General features: G+C 46.5%; 4 protein-coding genes across 8 annotated transcripts in view; 2 read left to right on the forward strand and 2 right to left on the reverse strand.

Moving 5' to 3' along the window:
• The window catches only part of MAST2 (microtubule associated serine/threonine kinase 2), a 226,814-nt gene extending 222,734 nt beyond the window's left edge, over positions 1-4,080 (reverse strand). Inside the window, exon 1 of the mRNA XM_063345048.1 lies at positions 3,946-4,080. The gene's annotated coding sequence lies outside the window, so the exon portion shown is untranslated. The remainder of the gene's footprint in view (positions 1-3,945) is intronic.
• A 77-nt stretch (positions 4,081-4,157) lies between these two features.
• IPP (intracisternal A particle-promoted polypeptide) lies at positions 4,158-11,732 on the forward strand. Its single transcript, XM_063345053.1, has 8 exons — positions 4,158-4,518; positions 4,897-5,328; positions 5,637-5,792; positions 6,528-6,695; positions 7,513-7,650; positions 7,971-8,093; positions 8,746-8,966; positions 9,906-11,732. Exons 1-8 carry the CDS (start codon positions 4,158-4,160, stop codon positions 10,128-10,130), a joined length of 1,824 nt encoding a protein of 607 aa, XP_063201123.1. The 3' UTR covers positions 10,131-11,732.
• Positions 11,733-12,352: 620 nt separating this feature from the next.
• On the reverse strand, positions 12,353-16,911 carry TMEM69 (transmembrane protein 69). 3 transcript variants are annotated; one of them, XM_063342955.1, is made up of 3 exons: positions 16,839-16,911; positions 15,202-15,264; positions 12,353-14,603 (listed from the first exon to the last, which is right to left on the reverse strand). In XM_063342955.1, the coding sequence occupies exons 2-3, from the start codon at positions 15,244-15,246 to the stop codon at positions 13,875-13,877; spliced, it is 774 nt and encodes a 257-aa protein (XP_063199025.1). In that variant the 5' UTR covers positions 15,247-15,264; positions 16,839-16,911; the 3' UTR covers positions 12,353-13,874. The 3 variants fall into 3 exon arrangements, with proteins under 3 accessions (XP_063199025.1, XP_063199023.1, XP_063199024.1); XM_063342953.1 differs by lacking the exon at positions 16,839-16,911 and adding an exon at positions 15,898-16,238; XM_063342954.1 differs by lacking the exon at positions 16,839-16,911 and adding an exon at positions 15,666-15,891.
• GPBP1L1 (GC-rich promoter binding protein 1 like 1) overlaps positions 16,333-18,131 on the forward strand; it is a 34,387-nt gene continuing 32,588 nt past the window's right edge. Inside the window, exon 1 of one of the 3 annotated variants that reach the window (XM_063342949.1) lies at positions 16,333-16,442. The gene's annotated coding sequence lies outside the window, so the exon portion shown is untranslated. The remainder of the gene's footprint in view (positions 16,443-18,131) is intronic. The other 2 variants (XM_063342951.1, XM_063342950.1) reach the window with 2 other exon arrangements.

Here is an 18,131-nt window from a genome sequence, read left to right on the forward strand (position 1 = left end):
TGGGAGAGTTTCTCAATACCCAGTTCAAGAATGCTAAACCTGTCTGGACTGACAACTCTGATATCAGGCAGTTACTTAATGTCAGCTTTACCTGGAGCCATATTATAGTGAAAGTAATAAAAATACTTAAATACAAATTCCAAAATATACCAAAAAAGTTCACAAAGGCTTCAAAACAAGAGGGAGAGGGGAAGAGAGCGGAGGGGAGGGGAGGGGATGGGAGGGGAGAGAAGAAACATTCAGCATGGCTCTTCAATGAGCTTTACAGTTTCCCTAGCTATTAACAGTTCAGCTGAGAAGTGGACAGAGCCATCACCACCTTGCTGGTAATGTGAAAACTTAAGTTTTCACACCAGCTCTATATTCTGGGGCTGCCTGTGCAGAAAGACTAGCTTTGGGGACCCCTCTTGCTCTCCATCTTTGTGTCAATTCCAGTTCAGACCTCTACCCTGCACATGTACATGTAATCATCAAGATTCATTAACACTCACAGGAATGAAGGTAATAGCTCTTGGGCCTGGCCCAAACCTGCCAAGAGAGAGTGTTCTCATGCCTGGCTTAAGCCTGGAAAATGTGCTACCTCACTGTGAAGCACAATGCCTTTACCCATTGAGATGGGAAACATTCAGACCCTGAAGGGAAGCTTCTTCATCCACTAAAGTTTATGTATCGCATAAAAACATAAGCTGACAACAGTTTTATGCAGGCATGTAATTAGAATCTAGTGCCTGTAGCTCATTAGAGGCTTTTGACTGAGTAGACGACATGATAACCAGTCCCATTGGCGTGATAATGGGTTAACCACCATTGTCTCTGAGAAATATCTTGAAAATCCCGAGGGACCCTCTTCTCTCCTCCACATTGCATAAGTGTGAACTCCAGCAGCCTCTCTCATCTTACCCCTACAAGAGGCTGCAAATTCTTGATGCAGCACCTAATACCACTGCTCCATTAAACTGTGCATCAACAGAGGCTGCTGATCTGCATCACAGCCTTGGGCATGCAACGGCATCCACAGTAAATGGGACACCTGGGCAAAACGTAGGCCTTAACAGAGAGAAGGTGTCTTGGAAGTGTAAAAGATACAGCTTAGTGCACTACAGGTATTTCTAGTCCTCGTAAACTCTTGGTAGCTCTGTACTTCTGCAATTTTGGCTTCCCTGGGAGAAGTTTGGGTTATGAAAGTAAGGGAAGTGGAGCAAAAATGACTGTATCCTATGAAGGTTTTGTGACGTAGACACCCAAACCCAAAGTAAGCTCCTTTCCATTTCGGTGAGGCTGTCCAACACCTCTCCTCTTATAGATCAAGTGCATTAAAATACAAGTAGTAACTACAGTGGGCAAATAGTAGTTAAAATGGCAACTGACTGTACTACTGAAAGATTATAGCAGATGCCTTAGCACAGAAGACAAAGTGCAGAGATGCACTGCAGGTTGGAACAGGAAGCAAAGATTTCATACCCATTGAAACTGGGGGAGGAATTTGACCTGGCACATTCTGGTTGACTTTCATGGAAAATGGCTCCCTATCACAAAACAACCCATGGGGTTTGTTGTATCTACAAATAGTCAAGGCCTGAGTTTCACATCTCCTCTGCAAGACAGAATTTTAGCAGCCAAGTATGGTAAGGATACTGCTAGAATACCAAGTCAAAATGATCCCCAAAGCTACAGCTATAATGGAGTGGCTTCTGACTAGAGGCAGACAGGCAAAACTGCACTTTCAAATCAATTATTTTTCTTTTAGTGTTTTTGGAGAATTAAAGCCCTCCATCTTCATATGGAGTTCAGTAAAACAAACAAACAAACAAACCTTTAGATCTACCAAAGCTCTTCCTGTAACAGAGGAGAACTACAACACCCACACAAGCAATACCTTTTAGCCACCCATTTTTGTTTCATGTTCAAATGTCACAGCACCACCTGCAGGATTTGAGAGAAAGAGCACAGACACCTTACTCAGGTCAGCAGAACACCTTCCAGACATCTGGAAAGGTTTTCCCAAGAAGCTTTCAGCCAGGGAAATCTGAACAGCCATGAGCCTCTGTGGGATATCACAGGGAGGTCTGCAATGCTTCATGGTGCTCTGGCACAGCACAGGGTTTTTTCAAGAGAAAGCCTGAAAAGCTTCTTTGTGGGATTCTTCTCACGGAGGGGTTTTGGTGCTGTGATGGCAGCACTTCTGTGCAGGCATGAGCAGTGGGACACACTGAGGAGCACATTTTCGCCTGTCCTGTATGTCAGTCAGCATTCAGCTGGCTTATTGGCAAATACCACATTAGGAGCCTATTAAATTAAAATCAGAGACATTTTTAATTCCTTCACTGCAATGACTGTCACTCTTGGTGTTAGTTAATTACAAGGTTCCTCATTACACAGTGCAATTTCACACTGTAAAATGTACTTGCAGACTTATTCCTGAAAATCTATAGCTTGTTTTGGGAGATGCACAATTGTATATGGGAGCATTAGCTCCATGTTGTACAGCTTCTGCACGGCTACAGAAGAAAAATGCTGAAGCAGTGCCCTCTTCTGGAGGCAGAACCATTCAATCACATTAATACCGTACAGGACAGGCCTTCAGGGCAAAATTAGCAGTCTCAGCAACGCTATTTTCTGTCTGTAAATTTGGCGCTATGGTGTGAAATCCTAGTACTGGCCAAGTGTCTAACAGCTGACATCAGCCAGCGACTGAGCCACTGGCATTTAGGAGAATTCTAAGCCTTTTACTCACAGGCCACTTCCGATGAATAAAATGTCAGCGTGAGAGGGGTCTGGTTTCTTTTAACTGATTAATCAATGAAAGAAAAATCTCAACGCATTTATTAGCCTAGCTTAAAATTCATACTGAGTTATATCAGCATGCACCCAACTGTGTGTGCTTGCAGAAACCTTATTTTTCTATCTAGACCTATATTTTCTATGGGTATTTTTTTAAGACCAACTTGAAAGGTAATTTTACCACTCTACTGTCAAGAACGTAATGCTGATGAACGGAGAAACCAACAGTCCCCAGAGAGTATCACGATTCAGATTCCTTCCAGAAGCACATTTAAAAGTTATTACAATGAAAGGCAGAATCATGAAAAAACCCTGAGGGGCCACGACCATTTTAACTGTAAGCAGACATGTTTTTCTTTTCCCAGTCTCACAGTAAATAGATATGGAAGCGTTCCAAGAGGCTCTCTGATTGCTTTTTGCTTTGGCCGCACGTCATGTTGCTGGAACAGTTGTGGAAAACTCAGGAGGGATGCTTTTATCTGAGTCAGTGCCAGCTCTGCCGGACACAGTGACCGTGTGCATGTAACTCAGTATGTGGTGCTCATCCCTCGGTCGGTGCTCAGGCACGCAGTGACTCGGTGAATTACACAGACTGAGACGGAAGCACGCTCCGCCTCGGGATCAGCGCCAACCCCAGTGTCCCTGCTAGAGGACGCTGTGATGAAACATCCATGCTGGAATGAAGAGGAAGGCCCAAACATGGCATGACACTACAGAGGGTGCGTGGGCTGGCAGTGCTGGCTCCAACGCCACAGTCCGGAGCTAACGACAGGCAGCTCCCCCGCCTCATATCTCCGGGGTTCCCCTGGGCAGATGATAGCTGTGGTTTCTCCCCAACACTGCCATGTTTCTCTCTCACAAGCACAGATTAAGGCAGCTAGGAACCCAGCGTGCAAAAGCACGCCTGAGGGGAACATGGCTGAGGGACAGATTGTGAAGGCAGTGAATAAGGCGACGGCACATCTGCTGTTCAGCAGTTACCTCGGCACCAGGCACACTGAGTGAACCTAGCAGGGGACCAGCTGTAACCACAGACAAGAAATCTCCTCACAGGGCAGGCAGCGAGCCCACGGTGCGGCGGCCAGAAGTGCCTGTGGGGGTGAACAGCCTCCACAGGGCCGAGCGACCAGGCAAGCACATAGACAAAGGATCCGACAGACGTACCACAACCCGGGCAGATCCACCTCTTCCGCCCGCTGAGGGAGAAGGGCACTCGGCGCACAGGACACATCAGCATGGCCTTCTTTTAGGAAGCCCGCCGTCGCCAGCCATACTCGCCTCAGCGGGGCGAGCGCGCCCACCCGCCACGGGCCTGGGCCCCCATCGCGCATGCGCCGCGAGCGGGCAGCGCCGGGCCGAGCCGGGCGCCGGTGCGCATGCGCCAGCGCTGCCCCTCAGGGCGGCGGGCTGGGGGGGGCAAGGCAGGGGTCGCCATCTCGGCGAGCGCGATGGCGTGTGCCGCGGCGGCCAAGGGCGGCGGGGGTTCCTTCTCCGACCGGCATGCCCGCCTCCTGCTGGCCCAGATCAACCGGCTGCGGGCCGGGCAGAGCTTCTGCGACGTGCGGCTGGAGGTGGGCCCGGAGGCGTTCGCCGTGCACCGCCTGGTGCTGGCGGCCAGCAGCCCCTATTTCGCGGCGCTGTTCGCCGGCGGCATGAAGGAGTCCGGCCGGGATGTGGTGCGGATCGCGGGCGTCGAGGCGGGCACCTTCCACACGCTCCTCGACTTCATCTACACAGGTAACGACTGACGGGGGGCGGTGGGGGCGGTTGCCCCATGGCCAGGCCAGGATGGCAGTTGCCCGACAGCTGGGGCTGGGGTGGCAGTTGCCCAGCTGCTGGGCTAGCATGGCGGTTGCCTGACAGCCGGGGCCAGGGTGGTGGTTGCCTGACAGCCGGGGCCGGGGTGGCGGTTGCCCAATGGCTGGGGCCAGGGTGGCGGTTGACTGATGGCCAGGCCAGGATGGTGGTTGCCCGACAGCCAGGACCGAGATGGCAGTTCCCTGATGGCTGGCATGGTGGTTGGGGTGGCGGTTGCCCGACGGCTGGGGCCGGGGTGGCGGTTGCCCGATGGCCACAGCCTCAAGCGGAGCCCCGCTGTCGTGTGCCTGCCCGCAGGGGTGGTGAGCATCGGGGAGCACAACGTTCAGGAGCTGATCGTCGCTGCCGACATGCTGCAGCTCACCGAGGTGGTGGAGCTCTGCTGCGAGTTCCTGAAGGGGCAGATCGACCCACTGAACTGCATCGGCCTCTTCCAGTTCTCCGAGCAGATCGCCTGTCACGACTTGATGGAGTTCACCGAGAGCTACATCCACGCACACTTCCTGGAGGTGCAGAGCGGGGAGGAGTTCCTGGCGCTGACAAAAGAGCAGCTGATTAAGATCTTGCGGAGTGAGGACCTGAGCATCGAGGACGAGTACCAGGTTTTCATAGCAGCAATGCAATGGATTTTGAAGGACGTAGGGAAAAGAAAGAAATATGTCGTAGAAGTACTGGAGCCTGTTCGATTCCCTCTGCTACCGGCACAAAAGCTACTAAAATACATAGAAAGTAAGTGAAAGAAGAGAAGAAACAGTATCAGATTTTTGGATTTGAGCAAACAATGTGTCATTCGGAGTTCCAGGATTTTGATGGACTTTTTAAAATTAATAGCATGATGTTTGAAAAGATTTACTCTATTGAAACAAATTCTACTTTTTAACAAATGAGCACAGCTTACTTTTTTATGACTTTTTCAAAAGCATGTTTTTAAAGTAGGCAATCTTGATTCGCCTGCTGTTTTGGGAGAAGCTGGTAACTCTTCTACAACTATCTGTAATTTTTCACTACACCTTTTTTCATCTGCTTTTTTCCTCAAGGTATTCCAGATTTCAGCCTTCGGGTGGCCCTGCAAACTCTGTTGAAAGAATATTGTGAAGTCTGTAAATCTCCCAAAGAGAACAAGGTCAGCAGTTTTCTGCAAGCTTCTAAAGGTCGTCCCCGGAGGAAAGCCAGGAAGTACCTTTATGCAGTAGGTTAGAATGTGGCTGTTTGAACCTTGTAAAACAAATGATAAAGTAGTATCTCATATTACAGTACTGAAGGAGATACTGTATTTAATTTTTTTTTAATCAAAAGATAAAACAATAGCAAAATATTTCATCTGGCTGAGTTACCATGTTAGCTGCTTTCTGCTTAGAATTGCACAGAGGGGCAGCATTCATATTTCATGTCATTATGACATAATATTCAGAGCCTAGATTTGCCTTTTAGAAATTATTTGCCTTGGGTGGAAATCTGCAAATCAGTGGAGGATTTGCCCATAGTTCACTGCTGGAATGGTGTATGCAAATTCACTGCACTCTGTGTTCTTCTGATGGTTGAAATTTTCCCTGTCCAGAGTATTTTGGTTCATGTGATGGGATACTTGAAATTGCAAGTTTTTGGCAAAACTGCAGCTTTCTATTGGAAGGGAATACTCTTGTTTTATCCTGCGGGAAGTAACAGATGTTGGCTGGTCTCTGAGTTTGACTAAGAACACAAATGGTAATATTTGTAGTATTGCGGTGAAGTGGTCAGCTGGGGCACAAGTTACATGACCTTCAAGGCAACCGTTCTTCCTTGTGTGCCAGAGAAGCAATGCTACTTGGAAAAGTCCCACTTCCTATAAAAAGTGGCTAATGGCTGTTACTGTAATTTTTGGTTTACATAGAGGAGTATGGGGATGAGCAGGAAGCTCTTGCTTAGCCGTGATCCCACTTACTTTCTAGGTGGTTACAACCGACTCCAAGGAGGACGCTGGAGTGACAGTAGAGCCCTCAGCTGTGTGGAGCGATTTGACACCTTCAGCCACTACTGGACCACGGTGTCCTCTCTCCACCAGGCCCGGAGTGGGCTGGGTGTGGCTGTGGTGGGAGGAATGGTCTATGCCATTGGAGGTAACCACTGGAATGTTCTTTCTTTGTCACATGGATACCAGAGGACTCATGGATGGAGATTTTTAAAATTATCCTTCCTGTAAGTGGTTCTGAGGAACCCAACAGTAGATAATGCAATTTTTAGATCTAATAAACATTGAATTGTAGTTCCTTGATTCCCCACCGTCACTGCTCTGTGAATGCCCATTTGGGCTCCTATGTTGGCCATTTTTTCTAAGCTTCTCTCCCCTCATGGTATAGCAGTTCACAGGTAAGCATATGGACATATGCAGATGTACTAAGAGGTGTTGGGTATTCTGCAGACTTTGTGTACCACCACAAATAGCATTTCTTTCCTCACTTGTAGTCTAGCAGAAGTCCACAGCGTAAAACGCAGTAGTACAGGGCGGACCACTTGTGATCTGCCTACCTGGAAAGGCTTGTTATGTGTGTTTGCACAAGGATGTGACAAGTAGCTCTACTTGCCTATCATTAAAGAATGCATATGTATACTGTTTTTGTCACCGCAGAACACATTCTTTGGTCCTGAAAACCCTGTCAGTTGTGCTGCGCAGTAAAAATTGTGTGGCACTGTGATTGTTCACCCCTTTGATGTTTTCAGTAATGCGTTAGGGAACTGTTGATGAAAACTGTTCCTAGTGATGATTCAGTTCTGGGTATAAACAAAGCTTTTGCTGCTTTGATCATTTGGCTAGCTGAAAGGAAGATCTTGTATTCAGGTTTTTTTCTGTCCTGGAAGGAGTTGAAGAATGATTTTTTTATCTGCAGTGCAAAACATTGTGTTTCCCCTGACTCTCTTCTTGCTCTTATAATGCAGGTGAGGACAGTGCGATGATTTTTGACTGTACTGAATGTTATGATCCTGTTACTAAGCAGTGGACCACTGTGGCTTCCATGAACCATCCCCGTTCTGGACTGGGAGTGTGTACATGCTATGGTGCTATCTATGCTTTGGGTAAGGCTTGGTTTTTTTCTAGGTGAAGTTAGTTTTAAAGGTATTAATTCACGGAACTTGTAAATTGATTTGGTCTTAAATATTACATCTTGGTGTTGCAAATTTGCAAATTTAGGTCTTGAAAAAGTCTGTTTACATGAACATTAGCATACCAAATCTTTGTGGATTAGTTATTGTTCAGTTATAACTTACTTCCATTGTAGATTGCATGCTGGTTTCAGAATTAGTCTGTCCTGAACAGTGCACCACGTGTCTAAAAATGTGGCTAAGGCACAGGTTCATGCCATTAAATTCCCTGCTGTGTTTGCTGTTATTTGCAGGAGGTTGGGTTGGAGCAGAGATTGGCAACACAATTGAAAGATTTGATCCTGAAGAAAATAGTTGGGATGTTGTGGGAAACATGGCTATGCCCCGTTACAACTTCGGGTGTTGTGAAATGCAAGGCAAGTATTGTTAAGTTTGTATCCATAAACAGTTGCCATAGCAATTGGATTTTGAAGCTTTATTTTCAGTCATGAATTTTTATTTTTGTCTTGTACTGTGCTGTCAGTTGCACATGCTTGTGCCTTATTTATTTGTTCTTCTACTACCATATTTTTAATTTTGCAGAACTCAAAGACTGTAAAGTTCTCTCTGTCTTCTGCCTTCTGTCTCAGGAAAACAGTTTTTATGTGGCTTCTGGTATGGTTATCCAGCTAGCCTTTTAACAGTTGATTGTCCTTCCTGATACTGCTTTTATTTACCTTCCATAATTGGGTTTGTTTGTGTTTCTTTGTGACAATCTGAAGAGTTGCTATAGGTTGTTTTAAGACAGACATGTCTAAAGACTTGATCTATAAATGTGCTTATTAAGTATTTGACCCAGGCCTGGCCAGCACTTGCAGCCTTCTGAATTCTCTCCCCCGCACTTGATTAATTATTGCTTTTATCTTGAGCCTCAAGTTACTCGTTTGGAAGTTTTATGTATGCTACTACTGGACAAATGGAGGATTTTTATCTGGTATTCTCTAAGCATCTTACTGTCAGGCTGAAATTTTTATTGTGGCAAACATTTTCTGTCTTTCAAACCTTTGTATTATGAAACTGTTTCTACAGGTTTGATTTATGTTGTTGGTGGTATCAGCAGTGAAGGAGTAGAGCTACGTTCTGTTGAAGTCTATGACCCAATATCTAAACGTTGGTCTGAGCTCCCTCCAATGGGCACCCGAAGAGCATATCTTGGTGTGGCAGCTCTCAACGATTGTATCTATGCTGTGGGAGGCTGGAATGAATCTCAGGATGCACTTGCTACTGTAGAAAGATACTCCTTTGAAGAGGTATGGCAGAGTCCCTTCCTTTCATAAACGTAGATTGCTTTGTGTAAGATGCTATAGAGGTAGCATGCTTCCTTTCTTTAAAAAGTTGGAAATTCCATTTCCTTTTCACTACTGGCTGGTAATCTGAGTGAAATAAAGCTTCAGTGAGTGACCTCAGGGTCTGTCTGTCCTACCCAGTCTGTAGAATCTTGCTATCTGACTTAGTGGAGTGTTTATGAAGATTGTATGCATGGGAAACTGAAAGCTAACCAATACTGATGATGCATAGATATACTGTAGTTTGGTAAATACTTGTTAGGATTAAGATGGGGGGAGAGATTCCCCCTCTGCAATAAAATGATCAATAATCTGACTAGAGAAAAAAATCCCTGGAAAAAAGTAAGAGTTGCCCTTTGTTGCAAAAGTTGAGGATCTTTCTTCTGGATCAAAATGTAGTGGTGTTTCAGCATGACTAGAAAAATCACTTTGAACACTCAAACATTTGAATAAGACAAGAAATGATTCGTGACTCGTATTGATCATGTTTATATGATGCTCTTTGGAACAGCAGGTAGTGTTAAAAGCAGAACACAATCCAGCGTGCCATTCTGTTTTGTATTTGGAATTGAATCTAATTTTCTTTATTTCGCACCTCAGACTCGGTACCATTCTCTATTTGGAGACAGATTGCATCTTGCAGTGACTAAAGAAAGGGAGGGTTGTTGTGTACAGACAGTATGTGATCTGTTCTTTAGTGACTACCATGATTTGGACCACTTCTGAAAGTGTGGTCATTTGTCTTGATAATCCTCGATACTGTACACATACCATATTTGAGCTCATAAAGTGTATGCGTAGTGTTCTTTGTATGTGTTTCAGTCTTTAAGCTTCAGAAGTTACTTTTATCAGAATTGGAGCTCATCCTAAAACTACTTGTTGACTTTTTCACCTTCTCATTAGGAAAAGTGGGTTGAAGTTGCATCGATGAAGATACCAAGAGCTGGTGTCTGTGTTGTGGCTGTGAATGGATTTCTTTATGCCTTGGGAGGCCGTGCTCCCAGCCATGATTTTGCTGCTCCGGTAACCTCTGACTCTGTTGAAGTTTATAACCCTCATATGGACAGTTGGACTGAAATTGCCAACATGATCACCAGCCGCTGCGAAGGAGGTGTAGCTATGCTGTAAAACACAAACAAGAAAACTCATTCAAGGAATGAGTAAATGTGTCTCCTAAGATTTCCGGTTCTGTTGGCCAGAAACCTCTTCTAACACAGGAGCTTCAGTAGAGGCAGTGGAGAATTAGATCAGAGGGCTTTTCCTGGGAAAAAGGAACTACTAAAACTCTCGCCCTTCAAAGTAAATTGGCTTATCCAGTGTCTGTCTCAGGAAGTATTCTGTTAAGAGTAGGAATGCCTCATGGCTGGATTAAGCTCACTGAAATAAATGGCGAATTTGCCCTGCAAAAATCTGAAGAAATCATTCCAGCACATTAGAGATATTAATCAGGTTGTTAACTCACAAAGGTGCACCAAGGCTAGCATCTTTAGCTGGCCTTACAATCTGGAAGGAGGCTGCTATAGACAGCTAGCTAGGAGTTACCTGTAGGTAAGAGCAGATGGGATACTCGGTTAGCGTGAGTTGTTCTTTTCTGGTGGAAGAGAAGATAACAGAGGGGGAACACTTGGTACCTCTGCTTATGACCTTGATGCATTTGAGGCTCTTTTCTGTGGCTGGACATGACGGGCATTAAATATGAATTGGATATGTACTTTCTGGCCACCCCACTACCTTGGATGGTAAGTGGCTGAGGATCTCCTGTTCTGGAAGGTTATTCTCACAGTTCTAATAATGTCATTCCATTCAGCACATGCTTTTCTTCTCAGTGGCATCAGTGATGACAGTAGAGCTCCTTTTTGTGTAAGCTCTGATGAATTTTAAACAGAAATGCTATTAATTGGATTAGCTGTTCAGGACTGCTTTTAGTCTAAAAATGTAGGGAAAGCCTTTTGCCCTTTTGTTTTTTTTCCTTAGTTAAATATGTTTTTACCCTGTGTGACACATGCTGAGACTTGACATTGGAATACATGCTCCTCTACAAGGTACACACGTTCATCCTTGCTATATCTCATATTCTGCCTCTTACAAATTTGAGCAGACGGAGCGTTTTGTGATAGAATTAGCTGCATTCAGCATTAAAGTGATGCTATTAGTGTGTTTTGTCATAAGGGGTTTGAATTTAGCTTGGATACCCTTAGTAGAACAGTACTACTAGGAGTTTGGAGTTATTTCTAGATCCATTTAATTAACATACTTGAAGTTGCTTTTTGCACAGTGTGATTGCCTTTTCTGCATAGCTGTGGATAATTTGGATGGAGTCTGAAATAAGGCTGCTTGAACTTTGATAGACAGTGTTATTCTAGAACACAAAACCACAACTGGAATGTCACAAAACAGGAAGCCTGCTCTGTGTAGACAAGGAAGCATTCATACTGTCTAGGTCAATATTCCTGGTGTAAAATTAACAAATTAATACATGAATAAAAGCCTCCAAGGTGAATGTTGCAGGTACCTTAAGAATCTAGGTCTTACTTTGTAACACAGAGCTGGGAGATTGCCAGGCTAAAACGTGCTAGGTGGAGCATTTATTTCTCTGATCCTATAATCCTGTGTGTGCTTGTACTTCAAAAAGACTTCTTATGCGTGTAAACTAATGTGTACTGTCTTTTTCTTTTTTCCAAGATGAAGCTTGTTTTAAACAGTTTTTCGTAATAAAATGCATTTTCAGAACCATGGAATGCTCTTGAATAGCTTGCTTTCCTATTATAATAAGTTGTATCACTGCTACTTTATTTTTTTTTTCTTTTTTTTTTTTACTGGAAATCCTATTTCCCAGTAGGACACTAGGGAAGATTGGTTATAAATGATGACTATTTGAAAGGTGCAAGTAACACGCTTCTGTAGTAAAATACTGATGTGTTTCTATTCTTGGAAGTCTGACCGCTGTGCCAGCTCTGTGCAGCCCTCTCTGGGATCAAACAACAGGTAATAGTTCTTAGGTTTTCTTCTTTACATCTCAGGATCCCTTGTGAACCATTTGAGAAACATTACGTTAGCTCTACTTTATTAGTTTAGGAACTAGGAGTTCACTTCTGATCCCTATCCAAAAACTTTCTGTTCAGTGGAGCTTGAGGGAGTCTGCCATTGTATGAAGTTACCTTCTCCAGTTTTTGTGGCTGATTCTATCATGTTTGAATTAAACTTTTAAGTTGATTGATTATGGTCTCTCATACTCGGTGCCTCTTTCCCTGAATCAAGCCAAAGGCAGTACTTTTCTCTGGACCCTTCTTAAAAAATGCCATGTCTAATTAAGAAAGAATAAAAGAACTGTTTTCATTTACAAACTCAGTTTTACTTCCTCTATATTCAGAGAGCACTGACATACATCACTGTTTCAGACATATGATGCTATTAACGTGTAAAGGTTAACAGGTTACAAAAGTCAGAGGTTCATGTACATAGTTGCTGTTTTCAGCATTATCATATAAGAAGATGGCTTTATCTTCAGCATAGACTTCTTAAATGTCCGTTCTTTGTAGAATGAATGGATAACAAATTTCCAGTGACAGCATGTTCTTTATTCTGTGTAGAACAACAATGAGGAATAGTGCTTTAAAAGAACTATGAGGATTATCTAAATTGGTCCTAAGATTGTGTGTGGATGTCACTTTTCAGCTTTATTCTTGCATCTTATACTGTACTTAAAGAATACTTAAGATAAAAAGCCTACAGTAAGTATGCCCACGTACAATTTCATAGGTTTCTTGAGGCAGCTGAGCCTAGAAAAGAAAATCCAGGTGACTTGGATTATATCTTCTTCCCCTGAATGATGCATTAGGAAGACAGAAGTACAAAGTCCAGTGTTTTCAATAACTGACCCATCATGGAGGGTTTGCAGGCTACATGTCCATTTGTACCTAGCCCGGATGCTCAAATAAAACCAGTTTTGAGGAAGGAGAAGACAGAAACTACTTTCAATCCCATTACCTAATCCCTTAGTGCCAGCAATTGAGTCCTTGTGTCATATTATACATTTGCATCATATCATCAGTTGACGGTATTTTAATTTAGGAGTGTGACAGATCGTTATGGCTATGCTGCATGCAGCTTCCCTAGCTAGGCAGCCCCAAGTCCAAACAAAACCTAGGAAGATGGCCCAGGTATCCTTTTTTCTTGAATTCAGCTTGAGTAGGAAGCTAACCTGTCTCTTGTGGCACCTTGTCAAAGTTACAGAGCTTCCCCTTCTAGCTTTTCCCGCTTCATCACAGCAGCTAGATGATGTATTTTAGGTGAGTGCTGACCTTGGCTTGCCACCGCAAACAAACCTTGCCTTTCCTTTCTTCCTTGACTTGCACATAAGCACAGAGCATTTTCAGCACCTTCTCAGCTGAAGTAAGACACAGATTTGTTCCATAACACAGGAATTGAACGTGTACTTTTCCATATTTTCCTGCTGCTTCTTTAAACATTAAACTAGAATTGCTTTTACCTTCTTACTGTTTATGACTACGCAGTTGTTCTCTTCACCACAGAAGATTATCATGCATTATAGTTAAAACAGATACTTTAATAATACAGCATAGAGCAATTCATACCCATGCCATTTGAATCTCCATTTTAAATTTGTACGACGGTAATACCTCATTCAAGAATCATGCTTTCTTCTATGGATAAGGACAGGCTCATGCCTGCCTTAGAAGTCATTGCTATTTACAGTCCTTCTCTCCTGAAGTAGCTAACTTGTTTGCTTTGAGAATGAGCATCTTCATCACTGCCATCTTACGATTTCTAAGCACAAGTAAGTCTTTATTTCCCCTGTAACTCAATACAAATACCTTATTGGCAGATTAACAGCTTTTTCCTATTGATTTATTATTTTATGTTCTGACACTTATTTCTGCTATCACTTAGCTGATTCTCCAAAAGAGTCTTCAACACTGCAGTAGCTAATAGTGATAATACCATCACTAGCGTTCCCACTACCCTCAGTACTTTAAACCACCGAGGATACGTAGGAAGAAGGGAAACATCATAATGTAGTGCTATCCCTAAGGCCATTACCAGCATTATTGCACCATGAGTGATATCTTTAAAAAGCAAGGCTTGCCAGGCAAGTAGAGGAGGAATTGTACTGTTGGCCAGGTTCAGCCAGTCTGGCTTGGCTGGGCTGTTTTCCGGGAGGGCAAACCCCCACCTCATTCCTCCTAGGAAAGAGACTGTTACGGCACCGTACGTAATCTGAGCAAATGCCAGCTCTGGGTAGTAGGTCCCTTGGACGGCCATTGACAGTGGCACAGAGGCAAATGGAATTAGCCCTGCAAGGCTTAAGTAAAGGGCTGGCTTTGGAGAATCCTTTAGCGATTTCATGCTTCGTTGCCATACGCCTGGGTCTTTGGTCTCAGATTCTTTGGGGGTTTTCTTTTTGAGGAAGGGCAGAGAGGTGTGAAAAGCCTGGAGCTTGGTTGCATATACTGATGCTGGGTTGAGGCTTGGAGATCTTGAGAGATGACATGCATCTCTCTGCAGACAGAGGCCGACAGAAGACCAAGTTGTCTTATTGTTTCCATGCAGTAGTAGTCTGGGGCTGGTAGATTTCTGGAGCTGCAAGTATAAAACTTGTTCTGAACACCTTACAATGTAGGCTTATGAATCTACAGTTACCTAAACTACTTAAGAAATATTGTACCAAGTAGTTTTCCAGGTCAGATCACATCCCAGCTGCCCTTCTTCCTCTCTTTTCAGGTGTTTTTAACTTAACTGATCAAGCTAACTGATACAGCTTTCACAAGCGAGCTGATGAAGGGCAGCTAGGCTCTTCATAGTGAGGAAATAAACCTTACTCACTACAAAAGGTCTGTGTATCCACACATGCATAAGTTAAGATATATTGGTCCTTTTCAGAGTAGAATATAAAATGATAAGTAGGACAAGGTAACTTAAGAAACCAGCTATCATCCCCTCACTAGTCTACCAAAAAGAGGAAAAAAGACCTTTGTACACCAACATTTGATTTTATAAAAGAACTGTCTTAGCTTTGGCTAAAAGCTGCTGTAGAAACTAAGACTTCTCTCAGAAAAGCTGAGTGATAAATGTGGCTACTCCAACTTGTAAGTCACCTTTTTCTCCAATGCTCCAGTCATACCTTTTGCTATTTTACTTTTAAAGAAAAATAGACAGTAAAAAGGCTTCAGGAACTTACTTTGAAAGGCATGTGGAAGCAGCATCGTTGTAAGAGAGGAAACATATTTGCTTTATCAAGGCCCTAAAACAGAAAAATTCAGAAAGTCTGAAACTGATGAATAGCTGAGTTTATCTTACATCCAAAGTTAAGTCACAGCCCAGACTTGTTTACCAGATGTCAGACGCTTCTAGATGGATATTTAAAGATAAATATTATACGCATTCAATCCTTATTTACCCATTACAGGACATTTTGTTTCCGGTAGCTCTAAGAACTTAAGTTCTGAAGTTGTAATAACTGTTACAAGAGCAATTGCTAGTTAAAGAACCGAGTATCAGGAAACATGGTTATGGATCAGGCTCCCGGATTATGGATCGTCTCCTTTTCACGGGATAAATGGCTGCACGCAGATTAAAGACAACCGATTCCTTGTGGAAAAAAACGATTCTTAACCAAAAAGGAGCGGGAACTTCCTCACACACCAGGCCGCGGCTCAGCTGCCCGCGGCGGGGACAAAACTGAGCGGGACGGGCGAGCAGCTCGCCAGCGGACTTCGCTCCCCGGTTCAAGGTCCCGCTGCTCCGGCGAAGGGGGGCGGCTCCGTGCGGCCCAAGCCCCGGCACGGCGGCGGCGGCGGTCACCCGGGGATGGCACAGAGGGGCCGCGCTGCCAACCGGGGACGCGGGGCTGGGTCCGCACCGCGGCACTACTCACCGGCTCGGACCCGCGGCCTCCTCGCTGAGGCGGCTTCCGGTGCCCCGGGAAGCGCTCCGGCCGTGCGGGTCCGGGCGGGAACAGGTTCCCCGGTGCACCGGGGACAAGCCTCGCTCGCTCCCAGACTGAGGGCTGCGGCCACTAGGGCCGCTCCTGCTTTCTCAGTTCCGGGGATCTCCACAGCGGGCGAGCCTCGCTCAGGCGGAAAGGAGCGGCAGGCGGCGGCGGGACTACAAATCCCAGCATGCCCCGCGGCGCTGAGCCCGGCCGATCGGCGCGGCTGGCGGGCGCATGGCCTTCTGGGACGCGTAGTCTGCGGTGGCGCTCGGCGGGTGACGAGGACGGCGCTCTGATGGGGGGGGAACGCTCCGCGTGGCCGCCGGGGAAGCCAGGTGGGCGTGTCCCTTCCGCCTCCTCGGCCCCGCCCCGTGCGCGCACAGGCCCCGCCCCCTCCGGCCCCCGGCCGGGCAGGGCCGGGCAGCCATTTTGGGCAGAGCTTTGTTATGGTTCTGGGGCCGCAGGAGGCAGCGAGAGGGGCCTGGCCGGTGAGTGCGGCTCCCACACCCCTCCTCCCGGCGCCCCGCCGCGCCTTCCCCCGCCGTCCGCCGCCCCGCGAACCGGCCCGCCGCCCCCCCACACCCTGCCGGCTCTGCGGGCCTCCGAGCGGCCCAGGATCGGCCTCCCGCCAGGCCGGGGACCCCGTTGGCGGCGGCGGCGGCGGGGGGCGGTGCGGCAACCGGGGCGGGGGGGCTCCCTCCGCCCGCCGCCACCTCCCGCCCCTCCGCCGCGGCGGGCCCGGGAGGAACCCGCTGCCGAAGGCGGCAGCGCGGGGCTCCCGGCGGGGCAGGGCCGCCGGGCCGGGCCAGGGGAGGGCGGTCGGGGCCGAGGCTCCTCGTTTATTGTTTCCTGCTTCACCGGAAAGTTCCCGGCGCTGACACTACCTGGGCGCTGCCGCGGCCACTCCGGCTCTCGCCCGGAGTTTTAGCCTTGTCCTGTCATCAAGCGGGGCCGGCCGGGTGCGGGGCGGAGTGGGGGGAGGTGGCGGGGAAGGACGGGCCGGAACGCCGCGTTCCGCCGGGGTGAAGTCCCGCGGGGGGGGGGCGGGGGGACGGTGGCGGGCCACGGGCGACTCCGCCGCCGTCTAGTTGTGTTTGCGAGCTGGAAACGAAACCGGGCGAGGGCCCGGGCCGTTTCCCTTGGCCTCTGCGGGATTTACGGCCGCTCTTTCCGGCAGCCCCCGGCGGGAGGGGGCGGCGGGGCCGACGCCGAGCAGTGACACGTGTGCCACGGGCAGCCCCGGCCTCGGCGAGGGCGGGGGGGGGGGGGAATGGAGACGGGGAGGACCGGGGCAAACGGAGGCTTTGGAAACTCGTCAGGTGCCGCTCGTTATCTGCTTACAGAAAACAGCGCCTGGCCTGAGCGTGAGGTGGCTTTTTTTTTTTTTTTTAATCGTCGTGAAAGTTATTTCTGTGCGTCCGGTGTGTTTTATGCCCGGTTTTGGCCTAAGGTGTGGCGTGGTTTAACTTAAACGGCTGTAGCTGGGCTTGATCAAAACAGCTGTGTTCACACCTAGCATTTCAAAGATGTATTTAAAGCTTTGAATTGAATTTGGTTTAGTAATGAGCCGTTTTGGAATGATTTTAGAGCAGTTAGTGGGTGTCTGTACAAGTTGCGAGTTTTTAAACAGCTGTAGAGGAGCAGTCGCTATTTAAATCCTTGTAAGTAATGGTAGAATCGTTTAAGAGCGTTGCTTAAAAATCTTTTTATATTAACATGACCAGGTAAGGCAGCCTCCCTTTCCCCGCCCCCGAGGTCTGAGTGACACAGGTGTTAGTAATGTTGATAATACTCTGAAACTGCGAGTGACTGAGCAAAGTGTGGGAACAGCAAAAGTATGGAGATGAGGAAACAGCTGAGATACTTGAAGAGCCGTCAAAGCTGAGTTTACTGTAGAGTTGACATTGCCTTTATAAAAATGTTAGGTGGTTATGAAAAAAGTTTATGCAAATGTTACTTCATGAATGAATATGGCTGGTATTTCAGTGAAAGGTTCCCCGTGCTCATCCATTTGGAGACCGGTATTTCAAACTTCCAGTCTCTGGTTCAGGAAGGAAACAGGTGTAGGGCAGTGGTAGGAAGAAATAAAATCACCAGGTTTAAGAGGAGCAGTTTTTCCTCGCGTTCTTTCTGATAGTTTCTAGAGAAAAGTACCTTAAGAAGAACTTCTTGAAGTT

This window comes from Chroicocephalus ridibundus, chromosome 8, assembly GCF_963924245.1.
Source record: "Chroicocephalus ridibundus chromosome 8, bChrRid1.1, whole genome shotgun sequence".
Lineage (NCBI taxonomy): Eukaryota > Metazoa > Chordata > Aves > Charadriiformes > Laridae > Chroicocephalus > Chroicocephalus ridibundus.

Excerpts from the sequence above, each read along its gene's own strand:
- IPP (XM_063345053.1), top strand. The coding sequence starts at position 4,158 with ATGCGCCAGCGCTGCCCCTCAGGGCGGCGGGCTGGGGGGGGCAAGGCA. Across the intron at positions 8,094-8,745 it reads CGGGTGTTGTGAAATGCAAG|GTTTGATTTATGTTGTTGGT; the intron begins GCAAGTATTGTT and ends CTGTTTCTACAG. Across the intron at positions 8,967-9,905 it reads AAAGATACTCCTTTGAAGAG|GAAAAGTGGGTTGAAGTTGC; the intron begins GTATGGCAGAGT and ends CCTTCTCATTAG.
- TMEM69 (XM_063342955.1), bottom strand. The coding sequence starts at position 15,246 with ATGTTTCCTCTCTTACAACGATGCTGCTTCCACATGCCTTTCAAA. Across the intron at positions 14,604-15,201 it reads GCTTCCACATGCCTTTCAAA|CTCCAGAAATCTACCAGCCC; the intron begins GTAAGTTCCTGA and ends TTATACTTGCAG.